Here is an 18,036-nt window from a genome sequence, read left to right as displayed (position 1 = left end):
CAATTACTCACCTTGAATTTCTGAAGAAACCTCTTTTTTCTTGCATGCCTCCATGTTGAATGGAAAATTCAAATGAGGCAAATATTCTTGATGAATTGAAGTAATTGGGAACCAATTAACAACAGCAAAACTATATCAAAACATCAGTATAGAAACTCTGACACAACTCTTGCAGTGTAGTGCACGTTTTATTTATCCAGTTGTATGCTCAGTACTTTCCAAACATACTTTTTTTGTTAAAACATTATGATTTAAAATGTTTTGCTCCGAACATTCTCATGCACGGCCGAGTATTGGCCTGGGCATGTGCATGATTTGAACTTTGCTCAAGTGAAAATGCATGTGGACAACTGGATAAATGAGACTATACTGCACAAGCTGTGTGATGGATGTTTTGATGTTGTTTTGCTGTTGTTAAACGTGGTCAGTGATTCATAAAGAATGTTTGCCTTTTTGGATTCTTTGTTCACTGTGGAGGCATCCGAAAAAAACATTTTTTTTCTCCAAGAATTCAACATAACGTGGTGAGTAATTGATATATTGATATATAATGGTACATTTTTGGATGAAGTATTTTTTTGATATATACATGTAATTTTTACAACTTAGGTTCTTTACTTTCAATCTCAAAGGCACCCTCGGATGTACTGTTTAAAGCTTTTTTCAGTGTTTCTCACTTTAATGCATGGTGTGCATTCTTGATGTCTGACAACAGTTTGCAAATACGCTCCAAAGTTAAAACTAAATGAAAGTCTTGAATCAAATGGCCTGATTGCACACACTAGCTTGGGTAATTGCATACATTAGCTTGAGTGAGTGAGTGTGATATAAATCCATTTTTTGAATAATCCTTTATACAGAGTTTCTGAGCCCCGAACCTGCTGTTGAAATCTTTGACAGTTTATCTGCGTCAGCCATGGAAATAATCAGCACCACTGTCTGCCTTCCTCTGTTTGTATCCAGTCTGATGTAGATAGTAGTCAGCCTCAGGCAGATGCTACACCGAGGCTAGACACAGGAAGTGGTCCACAGTCAACTGCATCATCAGTGGAAGAGTCCAACAGTAACGTTGCCATGGGCGACCCAGACACTCCGGGGGAGGACCAGAGTTTTAGCGGTAAAAAGGTGGTGAGGGTTGTGAGAAGAGTTGTTAGGCGAGTGGTTCCTGCTGGGACGGTAGAGCAGAACCAGTCTGCTGTTTCCGAGGCTGCTAGGGCTGCCTCTGCTGCAGACTCTATGTTTAAAACCACCAGAGCTGCTGGGCAGGACAAGGATGATATCTCTATGGGTCTGACAAGCCTAATGGGCAGAAGTAGAACCAAGGAACACCGGCCGCGCACCCGCACCCAGGATCGCAAAGAGGACATGAAAGAAGAGATGAAGCAGGAGGAGGAGAAAGAAGAGGTGGAGGCAGAGGGGGAAAAAGCCACTGTGGAAAAAACAGAAGAGGCCACATCTACATCTGTGCCCACATCAAACTCTGCACCACCAAAGTCTAACCCCCTCACCCCTCCAGCCGGGTTCATCCCCGCTCCCAAACCCGACCCTTTGGCCCCGCCTGCTGGTTTCATCCCCCTCCCCAAACAGAATCTGTTGACCCCTCCGCCTGGTTTCATCCCTGCCAGAAAATCCAGTCCGGTGCCCCCAAAACAAAATCCCCTGGCAAGACCTCCGGGATTCATCCCTGTCATAAAGACAGACCCCTTGGCTCCTCCTGCAGGATTCATACCAAAGCCTCGTCCAATTGCTGTAAAGAAACCGGAGGTACTGAGTGAAAAAAGTGCATGTTTTGCTGCCTAACCCCCGGGTGGAGCATGCTGTGTGTTAATAACCCAGCCATTACTGTTCATATCCATGCAGCCTTGTCACAGTGTTTACCCTGAAAGACATCTTCAAATTGACCAGATTTGCTTTCGGTTTTGAATCACCATTTCTTACAACTATCATTATAATACTACATCTCATTTTCGTGATTAACAAAATTGCCCTTTTAACATTTCCTGCGAAAGGAAATCTTGCTCTTGATTTCTGACAAAAAAAGAACCTTGATATAATGAAGCCACCCTGAATAAGTGAAGGGAAGCAGGGCACATGTACCAGCTCATGATCAGACTTCATCAGTGGGTATAAGGGTTTACTCATGGCCTGCACTCCGCTAGTGTGGTCAGCTGGAGTTGTCCATGAGCACTGAGCTGTGACTCATTACTGTCACTTTCTGCAGCCAAAGCATTGAAGTTGTTCTGACCACTGAGGCAGGGGCTTTAAGGATCTTTGAGGATGCTTTTTCAAGAAACAGGAATCACAAGAAGAATTGAAATGATATTCTCATAGAGTTACTAATCAGTAGCTATTGCCAATTACACAGCCCTTTCCAAAAACAGTTGACCAAAAAACTAAGGTCACAGTTGGTCATGCATCGCCATGTGCAGCTTGGAGCTGGTACATGGATAATTAAATTCAGCTTTAGCTAAACTTTTTATGTTTGTCTGGACTTATTTTGTAGCTGTCCTTTCAGTTCCACACTTGTGCTGTCTATACTTTCATAGTCTCTCTCTCCTGAGACAAGGTTATATTTTGTCCTGTTATTTAGTATCTTTGGCGTTTTGTCTGCCAGCAGGCCATCTGAAAATTTGATCAACAGATGTCCACGAAATCTGGTGAACAGTTGGGTATTTGGCTGTGGAGCAAGGGATTTGATTTTGGAGATATGCACCTGGTGTTTTTGCCTAGGGATATTGTGTTTTTGACTGCTCCAGGGAGATATTTAGCTTTCTGATATTAAAGCAAGGCTCAAGATGTGATGTTAAAAAAGTACATTTGTGCATGACTAAGCATTCTTGTGCTCTCTTGTGATTTCGCTTTTTTTCGTTCTCAGTGGAGCTATATATCAACATGACATGTTATTGACGGCAGCCATTAGATACAACTAAACTAGCCCTGGAAGAAAAGTATGACGTATGTAGTTATTTGTTTCCATCGTAAGGCTTTGTATGGAGGTTTGTTGAATTCTTACTTGTAGCATATGAGATGACAGAGAAAAAGTTAACTCAAAACTAGCATCTTATTGTCATCTAAAGAAAAAAAAATCAATCAAAAATATTGATTTTTGTCATGATTTAAAAGGTTTTTGGCAGTGGACTCAACTAGAAATATATTTTAGATGCAATCAGCAGCAGATATATGGGACAGAGCTTAAGTTATTGATCCACAGCTGCGTACAATTACAGAGCAATGTCATGAAACTCAATGATTTAATTTCAGGTTTCTTTCCCAGATTCCTTGGATGTCGGTGCAGTTGTATGAAAATTTCAGCTGAGACAATACTGAACTATTTAATTACTTTAAAGAAGAGCAGATTGTTGCTTAAGTAACCATTGACAAAAGCCTTGAACCATTATTCTTTTGCTGCAGTGCTTAATGATCCGATTTTCTGTAATAGTCATTTTCCCTACTCATTTCCTGATTGAATTAACTGGAAAATTAAATTAGCAGGAACAAACATCCCTTGAAGTTGGTTGTAGTTCTGAATGTGTTGGATTGAATACAAAATGAAATGATTAACCGGAAGCTAAAACATAAATGTCATTCTCATTGTCATCTTCCCATGTAATTTCCATCTCTGTGTGTGTGCACGTTTGTCTGGCAAACTGTGTGTTTGTGGGTATTTGCATATATTATAAAGGTAAAGGAGACATCTTGTCCTGCTGTGGCCCCTGATGGTAAATCGTCCTCTGTTGCACTGTCCCAAGCTCAGTCTGCACCAAGAGAACAGGTGTGTGCTCATCTTACTTCAAAGGTACATGTAACAGTGTGTGTTTCCTACATTCAAAAGCACTAGTTTTTTTTATACTGAATACCTCTCTGTGCACAGTCAGTTTTCAGTTTGTCTAAAGTGGACAATTACAGCAATTTCCTCTGTATCATTGATTTTTCTTTCTGGTTACCCAATTGCAATGGCCGGTCCTGCTATCCAACTGTAGGTCCCAGAGCTGGTTCCCTCTGAGGAGGATTACAAGCGTGTGAGGAGGATCTTCGCCTTCAATGACAATGATGTAACTTCTCTTTTTCTAACTTTGTTTGGTTTGCACCTGCCATGCTGTACCAAGGCTTTACCCAGTGACCAGCCTGAGTCAACTGCTTGCTTCCCCAGTTAGAGGGAAATGTGTTCAAAAATTACCCACGTCCAGGGCTGTCCCGAGCTGTCTGCTGTTAGGTTTTCAATTACAGGGGTCCCCCGTGCCCTGTGTTGTTGGCCACTCGGTGTGAAATCTGAAACTTTGAGATTATTGTCTCTGTTTTAAGTTATGGAGATGACTTCAGAGTTAGTTCAGTAGAAAAATAACTGAGAGAAACCCATTTTGTGGATACTTTAATAATTAATATCTAACTTTGTATCCATAAATACTATCTCAAATGGTATCCTGTGTGAACTGACTTTTGTTTCAGAAAACACAACAGTATGAGTCCGTGTACTCTTTGAGCTCACTTGCACACTCCTGAAAATGAACTTGACAGCTTTAGCTCTGTGTCTCTCTTGCTCAGTGCCTTCCTCTTATTCATTCTGTAGTATTGACTTCTTTGTTATCAGGTCCAGAGGAGCCCCTGTGTACTGTATGACTTTGGACATTGCCTGTTGTAATTATTTTGCTACAGCACCAGCAGCCTATTTCTTCTCTCAAAGTCTAGAGAACCAAAAGGCTTTTTATTCCTTCTCCTGCTGTGTCAAATTGTGTCTCATGTCTCTATTTTTGCTTCTCTGTGGATCATCGGATCCTGACTCACTCCTTTTGTTTTGCTGTTTGCATGGCTAGCGTGCCAGACGCCGCAAATCCTCTCAGGTACGGCCTGCTTGACGGTGGGCACGCTGCACTCCCTCGCCTGTTGAGTGCTGGTGTCTAAAGCTTGTTCTCCTCTACTGACCCCTCTCGCTGCTCTACTTTGTCTGTGCCCGCCTGCTCGTCTTTGTCCCTGCACTGTTCTCTTCGGTTCATTCAGGGTTCATTTGAGGGCCCGGAATGTAGTAATGTGACACAAACAGTGGTTACTAAAGTTTGGGCCGGGATTCTTGACCAGGTTTTTGAGGTCTCAAAAACAGCTTGATTTTTACCGTTGCTGAATTCAGTTTACAATAAGCACAACATGTAGCTGTGTATTATTCTTGCTGCTTTTCCTTTTTACACCCACATATAGATACAGAGGTCACACTGTAGTCATATGCAACACTAGAGAGTTTCTCAAATACTTTGCAGTGAAAAATTCCTAAGTAAAAAAGTGTCTGTGACTTTAAAGAACTCCAGAAATCCCTGAATTTCCTTGCAGTGATATAGTATATTGTATAACATATGACATTATATCCTTGTGTTTATGCATAACCATAGTACTTCTATAGCTAAGTTCATTAGCATTGACTATTGCTTTGTTTTACAAGTAGCTGCATGGTGCGTGATGCACTTAATGGTTACGGTGTTCCACTGATCTTGTTAAGTGTGACTGGTAATATGACAGAACATTCATTCTGTGCATAAGTCCCCATAGACTTACACTGTACTTCAGTGCACCTTGTGATCCCCTCTCATTAAGGCATTAATATTGTAATTTCTTTTGATGAATCCCTCTGATGACTCACTTATTCTGCTGCTGTTGCTCGGTGTACAGTTGAACTGATGGTCTTGCTGCGGTGTTTTTATATTGTGTTTTTACTCATAATAATTTTTGACCTGTAAAAACTATAAAAAGTTTTTATCATGTCATATTTTCCATTGTTTTGATCATGCACCTATGAGATAATGACTGAATATAACGTTCAGCTGTTGAATTCAATTGCTAAAAATACTGACTTCTCCTCCCCCCACCTTCTCCAGTCCAAGCCTGTTGAGGATCCTGTGGCCATCCTTCAGGCAGCACACTCAGCTGCAGCAAAGGTCTGACCATGACTACAACCGATTGTAGCTCTGGTTGCATCTCCCCTGTGTTTCAGAGTGATGTGTGTCTTGTGGTTTTTGTGTGTGATGGACTAGTAAAGCGGTGTGGGACGAAGGCTAGTAAGTTAGGCAATCTCACCACCAGGAAAGCCCAAGTTTCATCTTCCCTATAGCCCTAGCTGTTGAGGTATCATTGAGAACTCTGCAGTTCACTACCTGCTCAGCTCACATCTTAACCAGAGGGAGAAAATACAAAAAAAAAAAAAAAGGCACTCTTGGTGCAGCTATCTGAGGTTTATTATGTTAGCTTGATTGCATGTCTGAGTATGTCTGTTTCCATGCATGACTCACTCCAAGCACTTGACTTAATTTGTCTGTTTCTGTTCGTGGAAATTGTGTTTCTTTCCTGTGCTATCCCGCTTCAGTCTATGTGATGTACTTTGCTGTGATAAAACATCCCTGACTCACCCTGTCTGTGATGTCTTTTCAGTCAACACATTAAATATACTCTCATTGAGTTCACTGTATGCTTTAAAGCTACAGTTTACTTTTATGAAAAATTATTTTTTTGTCATATTTGCTGAATCTGTCACTATATCCACACAGTACTACACGAGACACATAGTCTGTGAAATAAAATCATGTTCCTCTGCTTCCATGTAGTGCAAGAATCCACCGCACTGAACATGAACAGCCAATCAGAGCATAGGAGTCCCTAATGTAGCTGTCAATCATGTCAATCACTGCTCATGAATTTCAGACTAACTCATGCTAGGCAGCGCTGATCAAATACAAATCAAGATTCTGCAAATACATTGCCTATTTACCCCCTCAAATGTTTGCAGAAACATATTTAGTGTACTGTTTAGCTGTAAAATGAGAATGTTTGCTCCAGCTGGTGGGAGGTGCTTAGTTTTGCCTCGACTGTTTTCAACACGCCGGCCATTAGAAGCAGTAGAAGGAGGCAGAGGAACTTTTTTTTCACTTCTTATCTGTCTCATGTGTCATCCAGTGTGACAAAAAGCTCTTTTCATAGAAGTTATCAACTGCAGCTTTAAAGGGAGAATTATGGGAACTGTAGTTCTGCCGCAGAGGGCTGAGAGTGAAATTTGAAAATAAATCAACTCACACACATTCATGCAGGTTTTTCACACTGACAGAAGCCCGCCATCTAATGAATGCAGTTCCCCTTTGATGTCTCATGTGAATGTTAACAGCATGTTAGTCCATGCTTGTGAAAGTGCTATTTGAAGGAGCTTTGTGGAAGTCTAAATTTATCATTCAGCATTTTTTTTTTTAAATTTTGATTTGTAATGTTCAGTTATTGATCAATGATTGTTTATTTGTTTCCAATAGGGAAAGACTGAGGAGCAGATAACAGCAGAGAGAGCCTGGTACAACACAGAAAAAGTATGGCTCGTCCACAAGGATGGATTCTCTATGGGTTAGTAAAAGCTTTGGTTTTTAAGCACCAGTATGCATGTGTAATTTAAAGCAAATTCTTAACTGACTGTCTTGTCAGTGCTTATGTGTCTGTCTCTTTGGGACATTTGATTGTTGGACTTATGAAGCTTAGAAAATGCTTTTGATATTTTAATGTTAAAAGAGGGCACCTGACTAGACTAGACCTCAGGCTGTATGTAATTAGACTAAGCATGTTGCTTGTTGAGTTTTAATGAAGCTTATACATTATTAAAAGAGATACAACAGCCTCACATTATCAGACATGTAAGATAAGACGAAGCTTGTGCACTCGAGATCATATGTCATGATGAATTAACTACACACTTTGTGGTGATGCAGCAACTCTCCTGAAGACGGAGGCAGGCAGTCTGCCAGAGGGGAAGGTGAAAATCCGCCTGGAGAGTGATGGATCTTTATTGGATGTGGATGAAGATGATGTTGAGAAGGTATTTAATCATCAAATCAACTCTGAACCACATCAATTACGGATGACACTGGGTGAGTACATGACCGCTCTGACTTTGAACTCCAGGCAAACCCTCCGCTATTTGACCGAGTGGAGGACCTGGCCTCTCTGCAGTATTTGAATGAGTCGAGCGTGATGCACTCCCTGCGGCAGCGGTACGGCGGTAACCTGGTGCACACCCATGCCGGGCCCAGCATGGTGGTTGTTAACCCCATTAGTGCCCCCTCGATGTACTCTGAGAAGGTAGGCTGCAGCCTGTGCATATAATGACACATCTCTTACGGAATTGCAGAATATAGGAGTGTAACTGGAATGAAATAAACGTACAAATGTCACCATCTCGTTATCCTCTTTCCAGGTGATGCAAATGTTCAAGGGCTGCAGAAGGGAGGACACTGCCCCTCACGTTTACAGCATGGCCCAGGCTGCATACAGGAACCTCTTGACCACTCGTCAGGATCAATCTATTGTTTTGCTGGGCAAGAGCGGTAGTGGCAAGACCACCAACTGCCAACACATCATCCAGTACCTGGTCACCATTGCTGGCAGCACTAACAAAACATTCTCCAGTAAGTTGGAGAGGAACTCTAAATAAAAAGAATTCAGATTTGGTGCATGTTGATGCTGGTGTATTATTAAGAAACCCCCGAATGACTGTTTTTTTCTGTGTCGTCCGCAGCAGAGAAATGGCAGGCGGTTTACACAGTTTTGGAGGCATTTGGAAATGCCTCTACCTGTATGAATGGGAATGCCAGTCGCTTCTCCCATATTGTTTCCTTGGACTTTGACCAGGCAGGCCTGGTAACCTCAGCCTCTATCCAGGTACAAATAAACATGTATTTGAGCATTTATTTGAGTCACTGGCGCTCAACTTTTTGAGTTTCCTACTCATGTGCTATGATCTCATGATCCCAGACAATGTGGAATAAACCAGTATAGCTATTTTTACTCCAGCAGGCTTTGATATTATGCTTACCTGCTCTGCCTGTAGTAAATGTTGTATTCTATCATGCTAACAATGGTGTAATGTATTTAAGTAAAGTAACTTAAGTGCTGCACTAAAGTACAAATTACAAATTTACTTGACTATTTTCTTCACATGCCATTTTATACTTCTTCACTAGTAAATCTCTGGGGGAAATATTGTACTTTTTACTTCACTGCATTCATCCGACAGCTTTAGTTACTTTACAAATTAACATTTTTGTGAACTGTAAACTACCAGTATATAGCTGTAAAGCTGAAATAATAAGTTGATTAATCAATAAGATGATTGACAGAAAATTTGTTTGTAGGTTATTTGATAATCATTGAAGTCACTTTTCATGATTCCAGGTTCATCAATGAAATGATTTCCCCTTTATTCATTTTAATAATTTTAACTATTCATTGATAGTTTTGAAGTTTACAGTTTTAAGTACATTTCCTGATTGTACCTACATATTTTTTACTTAAGTGTTATTTATGATGCAGGACTTTTACTTGTTATAAAGTATTTCTACATTGTGGTTTTAGTACTTTTACTTACATAAAGGATCCAAACACTTCCTCCACCAATGCATGTTAATATGCTGTTGTGCTGTGGCCTTGCAGACCATGCTACTGGAGAAGATGAGAGTGACAAGAAGACCGGGAGGAGAGTCCACCTTCAATGTCTTTTACTACCTGATGGCTGGAGTAGACAGCTCTCTTAGGTCAGGACTATAGTGACTATGCTATTTAAATGCACAATGTACCACAGTGCTGCACTGGATTCATACATTGATATGTTGCAATGATATAATACTGCTATCCTAATAGTGACATTAGTAGACATCAGAGATGTTGATGTCTTCTGTGTTATTGTGATTTCTTCATTAGAACTGAGCTACACCTTAACCACTTTGCTGAAAACAATGCATTCAGCATCATGCCTCAGACTAAGGTAAGCTGCATTTTGAAAGATGGCACAGTCTGGCAACTGGCAGACTAATTAATATCTATCAACAACTATGCTGAACCATTGCAGATGTAATCACTTCTGTTAATCCTAATTTAAAATATCATTTGACAAGTCAGTCAACCTCCTACTATTAATTTAAGACGTTTTCTGGATTTTTTGTATTGCTGATAGTTCAGAAATGAGTTTTATTCGACTATATGTGCTATCCACCAGACTGAAGATAAGCAGCGGGCCTCCCAGCAGTTTTCCAAGCTGCAGGCAGCCATGAAGGTTCTGGGGATCAGTGGTGATGAGCAGAGGGCCTTCTGGCTCGTCCTCGGGGCCATCTACCATCTGGGGTCTGCAGGAGCTACAAAGGGTGAGATTGCTCATCAAATGGTTTTCATTCTATAGCTTCCTAACTTATTATATGGATAGTGCTAATAATAATATAATGCACACAAACAGAGATGCAGAGATCATCCTTGATTTGTACACACAGCAGTGTATGATGAAAAAGCTAAAATTGCCTAAAATGACCCTTATTAGCTGAATATAATTTAGTAACACTAAAATGTCGAGCCTGCATTATCTCACTGTAGGTAACACCTTCAGTGTGATGCAAGATAGCTGTAATCCAGATAACTGAATTATGCATTTGCACTTTAAAAGATGCTGCGCAGCGCACAGGTGTTAGACCGCTCTACTGCACTGATCTAAAAAATTAAAAATTTAGGCAGGAAAAGTTCGTGTGACTAGTCATTTTCCTGGTCATCTGCTTTGAACTGATAGCATGATCGCGTGAAAACCAACTGAAATCATCTGACACTCCTAACTGCAGATTTTAAACCGCTGGCAAACTGCCAGAATCTAATTGTCAGGAAACACTGTTGCAACCGAAGGACAGAGACACATCAATCTGATTTTGGCCTGAAGTCTTGACAAACATATTATCTTATCATAAGAATGCATCAGAGGACTAATGAGAGCAGCAGTCTTTTTTGACATGAGGATTTGTTCTTGTCTTCAAAGCTATTTGTATGATGAAATCTAACGTAAGAGGGTTTGATTATTTTTTTGTTGTTGGTGCTTTAACAGATCTGCCTCCCACAGCATTTGACTTTCATTTTAAAATTAGGTACCTGCCATTTGAAAAGGCTGATGCTGTCAAAAAGATTTTTATTAGTGGTGAGCATGGCATATTTTCTTTCTCAAGTATAAAAGACCCTTGCTTGAGAACAGTTACAGTGGGCTTTTTAAAGGATGGACTTGTACTATGTTTGCAGTGCAGATGTCACTGCAGTGCAAATCAATCAACTTGACATCTGACTTTCTGCATTTTGAAAGCCATTCATAAACGCAGTATATCAGAATAATATGCACCATATGAATCACTAGGAATGTATAGTAGCAGTGACCCTGTATTTTCTGCAGTTGATGTGTTTGTTCACTCTTCACTCTGCACTGTAATTGCCAGTCACTTATGAAGAAATACTTGCCAAATTATTTTTAGTGATCCCCTCCAGCTGGCTGCCAATCTTTTTGATGGCAGTATAAAAACCATCCAGAAACAGTTCTAAAAAATGTTCAGCAATGAATATCATTCCATAACACAGACACCAAACAATTTTGCTCTGATCTGCAAATTACTGGGTGATTTATGGACTTAGGAGTGCTGTCGTCCCATTAAACACGCGGGGGTTTTCATAAAGAAACAGTACATGATGGGATAAAAGTTATGAGCAAGAGTCGACACACTGATGGCAAATAAATTTTGTCTCCCTCTCCAAGGGAATATTGAATTTATTCATGAAAATACAATAACCATACCAGGGACCACTAAAAAAGCTTTTGCTGCCACAGGACTCAGTTAGTGTTTGACTATTACACACAGTATAAAATGTTCATTGGCAATGCAGCTTCATGTTGTAACACAAGAGGGCAGCACTGGTCTCTAATTCACCAAAACTAATTAAAGGAACCACCTGAAATGAACTTGCTTTTGTCTTTATACCATACGGTCAACACTTACATCTAATGAGTGCAGATAGAAAAAGGTCTTATCACACTGTGAGTCAGGATGCTTTTTAAGAGCAAATATTATACATATGTAGATTTTTTTTTTATCTTTAAGTGTCATACACTCCTTAATGTTTGATTCAGTAATATCCAGATATATCGGCAAACCCAGTTTCCTCTTTTTGATGTTTTTACTGGAGTTTAATAATTGTGGTGGCAATAGTCTATCAAAGCAAATATTTAAATGTAGTTACTTGTCTGTACAACCATCCTGCTTATCATCATAAGAAGTATGCAGGGCTTCTGCGGCGCTGATGAAACAGATAGAGCCCACTGCTCAGTGTGTGAAATCCCCCAGTTCCTCTCTCAAGTCTTAGAAGATACCACTTCATGGTGGATTAAAACAGAAGTTGCACTCATATCTGCATGTTTCCATCACTCCTCCACTAGATTAAAGAGAAACTTATGTTTCCCAACAGAGGTCTTTATGTAAATAAATTAATTGTGTCCCCTAATGATAAGTTTTGCTTTCATTCTCAAGACGATAAAAAGGGCAATTATCTTCATCTTCATAGACTGTTTTGAACATGAAACAGTAGAAGCAAGTGGATGTTTCTTTTTGTCAGCTGTAGTTAAATGCATTCAAGACAGTAACATTTTGAGCATGCTTTTAGTGCATGTTCTCACCAGCTGTGTCAGTGTCAGCTTGACCAGAGACGTAATCCTACCCTGTCACAAAGCTACTCGGCTAGCCATGTGCCTGGGGTAGTTGGCAGAAGGACTAATGGAGGTTTTCATGCACGTGTCTCAGCTGGCAGGAAACAATTTGCACGTCATGAGTGGGCCCAGAAGGCAGCCTACCTGCTGGGCTGCACCCTGGAGGAGCTCTCCTCCTCCATCTTCAAGCACCAGGCCAAGGGCACCCTGCCCAGAGCCAGCACCATTCGGCAGGCTTCTGATGAAAATGGCACAGCAGATGCAGGTACTCTACAGACCACATTTACCAACAGACTCTTTCCTCTCCATTCCTCACAGCACCACCCCCCTCCCCCTCCTCTGTTTCTCTTTGTCACTCTGTTTCCACACACACACAGACACACATGCACATGCACATACGCCTCTGCTCATCACTGGAGGGAAATTGCATGCTCTGGAGAAAGTAAAGCTTATCTTAGTAATGAATACCACAGCTTTACAATGGCTATTGACAGATAAGTACACACACTATGTCGGGACAAGCAATTTTGGATCTACTCTTCATTCATTGTCCTTGAAATCATAATTGCCTCACATTGATTTTTCACATGTGCAGGTCCTCTGACTTCCATCACGACTGCAACACACTTTGAAGGGCATAAGGACACAGTTAAAAGTCTGTCACAGAAGGGATGGACAGAATTGACCTCTGTTTCACTTTTCCTCTATCTCCCTTCCCACATGAACATACTGTCATAGATGTGTATGCACCATAAACTCACAGTTTTGTGCAATAGTGGAGTGAATTAGGAGAGTTTAACAGGTGGCTGTTGCTGCCAGGCACAGACATGAGCGTGGGCTCTTTGATCTCACCAATTCGGCAACACCTGAGTCCTAAATGACACAGCTAACAGAGGCTATTTCAGACCCAATCTGAATACTTTATGCCTGCCTGTTAGCATAGTATGCGCAAACTTGATGCTGTTGTACATCCTTTTTAGACACAAATGCTGTGACCATAGTTTTAGCTCAAAACATTGACATTTCTTTCTTTAATACAATTAGTTCTCGTATTTGTTGATGGAGATGTTGTGAACTGGCTATTTCTGATCTGTTCTGTGTCTGGCTGCCTTTCATAATAGGATCCAAGGCTACAGCCATGGAGTGTTTAGAGGCCATGGCATCTGGTCTTTACTCGGAACTCTTCACTATCCTCATTTCTTTAATAAACCGGTCAGTATTTTTGATCCAAAGCTTTTTTGAAACTGTGACAAATTGGTGATGGCACATTTTTGGCTGCACCAAACCTACAGAAGCCTGTGCATCACTTAAAATACAACCTTAAAGTCTGCTTGACATACTGATATGCTTATAAATCCTGGCATCTTGAATGAAATTTTACATTACTGTAGATTTTGGGAGTGGGGTTAAGCAATGCCTGTCCAGACAATATTGTTTTTAATGGTTAGTTTAGGAGTATAAGAAGCTATTTTAAATTTAAGGCTTGGGTTTAGGCTTCAGTATAGAACCAGGATTATGTGTAGTGAGGGTTAATGTTAGGGATGTGGTAAAGAGTGCTAAGGTTAAAGCTAAGGGTTATATTCAGTGAATGCAATCAATAAAATTTGGTTTCAAGTATCACAGTGTGTATGTGTGTTTGCGTGTGTGTTTCGCCCTGTGTGCTTCAGGGCCTTGAAATCCAGCCAGCACTCCTTGTGCTCTCTGCTCATTGTGGACACACCAGGCTTTCAGAACCCCAGGCTGGCCAAGCGAGAGTGCGGTGCAACCTTTGAGGACCTATGCCACAACTACACACAAGAACGTCTGCATTCCCTCTTCTATCAGCGCACCTTCGTTCAGGAGTTGGAGAGATACAAAGAGGTAAGGACATGTGAAGTGTTATGCACCACGCAGTACATACAACCTCATTCTCGCTGCCTCTTTCTTCCTCCTACCTGTTTCTCTCTCCCCCTTTGTCTGCCGCTTTCTCTCAGATATATCAACTCCAATAGTGTATGTGTTCACACATCAGACGCACTATCCCTCCCACCTGTCACAAGCTGTGACAAGCCAAAGTAGTTCATGTGTTAGACCTCCTCATTAGCAATGCCAGTCTTCACCTCTTCTGCCGAGATCAAAGTGAAGTCACTCACAACTGCCTTTGGGAGACACGCCCAGCTGCACAGCAGTGGTGTTGCTTCCTGATCAAGGAACTATTCTTTGTCTGTCTTCCTTTAAGTTCTGTGTAGCAGTGCTGGACCATTGCAGCTGGGTGCAGTCATCTCTAAGAATTGAAGACAAAATAGAAATTAGGGATAAATATAAAAGCCTTTTTTCTTTCATCACACATCATTTACATCATCCATTACTGCTGTCCCATCTCAGCTAATCTCAGAAATATCCTTCGTATTGAAAACTTGGCTGATAGCACACTAAAGTTAAACAGAAATCCTGATCATATTACTTTTAATACTGTGAACAAGAATCCTGGGATTTTCCGCCCACCTCCCACCTACATCCTCTGCATGGGAGAAAGGGAATTGAAGCGAAATGAAGAAATATTGCATAAATCTCTGTAGTGTAATTCTCTCATGTCAGTGCATCTTAAAAATATAAGAAGCTGTGAAACTGTCATTGAAAACTGGGTCGAAGGCATTTAACGCAGCTCACAGTATGAACAATGGTGGTGACAGGCAGGTTAAACTGTGATACACACAACGGGCACATGCTTTATTCTTTCACATTAAATGCTGTTGAGTGCTGCTGCAACTGCGTGGATAGTTTTTGTGTATCCTTTGCACATTGACTCCCCACAGCAGAGAACAACAAATCATTTAGGCTACTTCACATACACTGTCAACTGGAACACTGGCATCTGTCACGGCCACACTATTAGCACTGCCAACATTTCCCCACATTCCTAGTGCCGCCTGTACTTTGTCACTGTGAGCTGCTGCATGCCTGTTTTGCTCTCGTGAAGGTAATTTACAGTATTTATTTCCACTTTTATCGCAGAAATGTTATTATCTGCAACAGTAATGAAATCTTTTAGAGGTTCCATTTACCTATAGGAAAAGCAGTCTTAGTAAATGCCAAGCGTTGTTGTTATTGTAATAGATTTGCTCTGGCTTTTAGTTTTCTTACATCTAATATGCCACTGTTTTTCATTTCAATATCCATAAAAATCTTGTGAGTTATTATGGCTGCCTGCACCTTCTCTAGGTGCATTGGCACAGCCACCCCTCCGTGATGAAGGGGGATCAAGATTTTAAATTACTTGGATGACTGGCACTTGTGTGCATAGTTGTGGGACCAGTGCTTGCCTCTGTTGTCTCATCTAGACAAGCCAGTACCCGAGGCTAGGCTGAGACTAATGATTATTTTTATTATCAATTAATCTGACAATTATTTTTTCATGTAATTGTTTGGTCTATTTAACAGTCAGAAAATAGTAAATATTATATTTCCCACTGCCTAGAGTGGTGTGTTCACTTGTCTTGTTTTGTCAGACCAGTGGTTCAAAACACAAAGATATTCAGTTTACAATCACATCTTACCAAGGATTTGCACGTTACTGGAATTACTTCACCCATTACTGCATATAAAAATAATAAGGTTCTAGGGGAAGTATCTTTTGCATTCCTTAAAAATATCTACACCAATTCCCTTATTAAGGAACACCGTGGGACAAGACAACTGTCAAATATTATTTATGACTGTACCCATTATCACTATGATGAGGAGCAGGTACTGGAACAAAAAACATGATATCTTTTGATAGCCCTTTTTACTGCAGCCTAGACAGGCTTCAGGTCAATCTCTTTTGGTAGAGAACTTCTTATCGTGACAGGCCTATTAAATTAGAAGTGGTAAAAGTTATTTACAAAAAACATAAACACACTGAGGTTCCTCCTTTAGCCTTAACAGTAATTCAAATCCTGCACATAGACTACAACTCACCACTATAGTCGTATTTCTCCTGGATTTGGAGCAGGGAAAAATAATGTCCAAATTCCCAAGAAAGCAATAGAATTGCCTGAACTTTTAGCCATTGAGTGTGATGACAGTCTAATGCTGATTGATTGATTGATTGATTGAATAATGCACTACGTTTAGTGCGCCTCTCTAAGGTTGGGTACTTACTGATGCGCTGTTTGACCGGTGGGTCCTGTAGCATTCTGACTAACGTTGAGTTATTAATAACCTTGTGTGCAATAGTCCAACTTCCACCTTCTCTTCCCCTACCTCTGTCTCTCTCTCTGTCTGCACACACACACACACACACACACACAAGATTTAGGGACTGAAGGCTGCTCACCTGAGCCACACATCACTGCGGGTGACATTAGATCATAACTGGAGAAATAAATCTGGGGAAAAAAACTCTGGGGAATAGGAAACTACTCCCACCAGTATATATCACAAATATAAAATTGATTAAATGATTATCAAAACAGTTGCAAATTAATTGTTTAATGGTGTGTTGTCAAATTGTGATGTTGACATTTAGCATGGGTCACATGGAAGCTACTTCTCCCAGGGCCCATGGCAGTATGAGACAAGTCAGCAATGTCCTACAAACTCCTCAGTTCCTGGGTTATCTGAAACTACTACCTCTAGACCATAGAATATTTTAGGGACAGGAAATACGATCAAATCCTGAGCTAGCTTTTTGTGGTCAAACTGTTGTCAGTTTCATGGGCTCCTGGAAAAGGTCTAGTAAAGGGATAGTAGGCTCCTCACTTTGAGAAACATCCAGTCTAGCTGCATAAGCAGCAAACTGTTTGATTTCCTCATCTTCGATATTACCATTTGTCATGGAAAATTATTATTGTATAGCAAGAGAGACAGACCTTACCACCAAACACAGAAAACAGAAGGAAAACAAGTTTGTCTCTGACGAGAAACACTGAAATGCGTCTTTTTATAGTTTTCCCTAGGACAAGATCTGATTGTCTAAGAGACGTAGGCTGCTTGTCAGCTGAGCAGCATTTCACTTCTCAGTATAGACTGAAACCCCAAAACATGTCATGAGCTAATCTGACTTGTTTTCCAGTCTTGAGCAGTCATGTAAGTGACTACTTGTTATTTATGTGGGGGGAGGGGTGGTGCAAAATGGGGCAACATATTTTTTAAGCACTGGGCAGGGACTTCAAATTCTTGTATTTTGTACTTATTTTACATACCATCTGAACCCCAAAGCCCGACAGCAAGTTTAAAGGCATGTTTTCTTTAAAAAATCCCCAAATTTGCACAATTTATCATAGCCAAAAACTGGGAAAACAGAAACTATCATCAGATTTAAAATTTGACCAGAAAATAGGAAACATGACCCAGTCTAATCTTAAAATAGTTATGTCTCTTTTAAACTTTGACAAAAATAAACCATTTACATGAACTAGATCCTGCAAAAAACAATAGATTCTGCGCTCCCGCATGCATGACAATAGTTACAGTCACACACACACACACACACACACACACACACACACATTAAAAAACAAAGTCACATCCCAGCCACCCCTCATCCTCTGATAAATAAAGAATGG

The 18,036-nt window shown here is 40.6% G+C and overlaps 1 protein-coding gene across 4 annotated transcripts in view; it reads left to right on the top strand.

Annotated features, from left to right (window-relative positions):
• The window catches only part of LOC117266160 (unconventional myosin-XVIIIa-like), a 78,737-nt gene that overhangs the window by 13,213 nt on the left and 47,488 nt on the right, over positions 1–18,036 (top strand). The window contains exons 3-18 of one of the 4 annotated variants that reach the window (XM_033641152.2): positions 964–1,764; positions 3,683–3,772; positions 3,981–4,052; positions 4,812–4,838; positions 5,862–5,921; positions 7,278–7,365; positions 7,725–7,831; positions 7,918–8,094; positions 8,210–8,420; positions 8,531–8,673; positions 9,445–9,545; positions 9,712–9,775; positions 10,007–10,151; positions 12,603–12,773; positions 13,630–13,720; positions 14,176–14,368. In XM_033641152.2, the coding sequence (XP_033497043.2) occupies positions 1,075–1,764; positions 3,683–3,772; positions 3,981–4,052; positions 4,812–4,838; positions 5,862–5,921; positions 7,278–7,365; positions 7,725–7,831; positions 7,918–8,094; positions 8,210–8,420; positions 8,531–8,673; positions 9,445–9,545; positions 9,712–9,775; positions 10,007–10,151; positions 12,603–12,773; positions 13,630–13,720; positions 14,176–14,368 (2,430 nt within the window). In that variant the 5' untranslated portion in view covers positions 964–1,074. The remainder of the gene's footprint in view (positions 1–963; positions 1,765–3,682; positions 3,773–3,980; positions 4,053–4,811; positions 4,839–5,861; positions 5,922–7,277; positions 7,366–7,724; positions 7,832–7,917; positions 8,095–8,209; positions 8,421–8,530; positions 8,674–9,444; positions 9,546–9,711; positions 9,776–10,006; positions 10,152–12,602; positions 12,774–13,629; positions 13,721–14,175; positions 14,369–18,036) is intronic. The other 3 variants (XM_078172237.1, XM_078172238.1, XM_078172239.1) reach the window with 3 other exon arrangements.

Source organism: Epinephelus lanceolatus, chromosome 11 (genome assembly GCF_041903045.1).
Source record: "Epinephelus lanceolatus isolate andai-2023 chromosome 11, ASM4190304v1, whole genome shotgun sequence".
NCBI classification, from domain to species: Eukaryota; Metazoa; Chordata; class Actinopteri; order Perciformes; family Serranidae; genus Epinephelus; species Epinephelus lanceolatus.
Note: the sequence above shows the minus strand (reverse complement) of the source record. Positions and strands in the feature narration are given on the sequence as shown.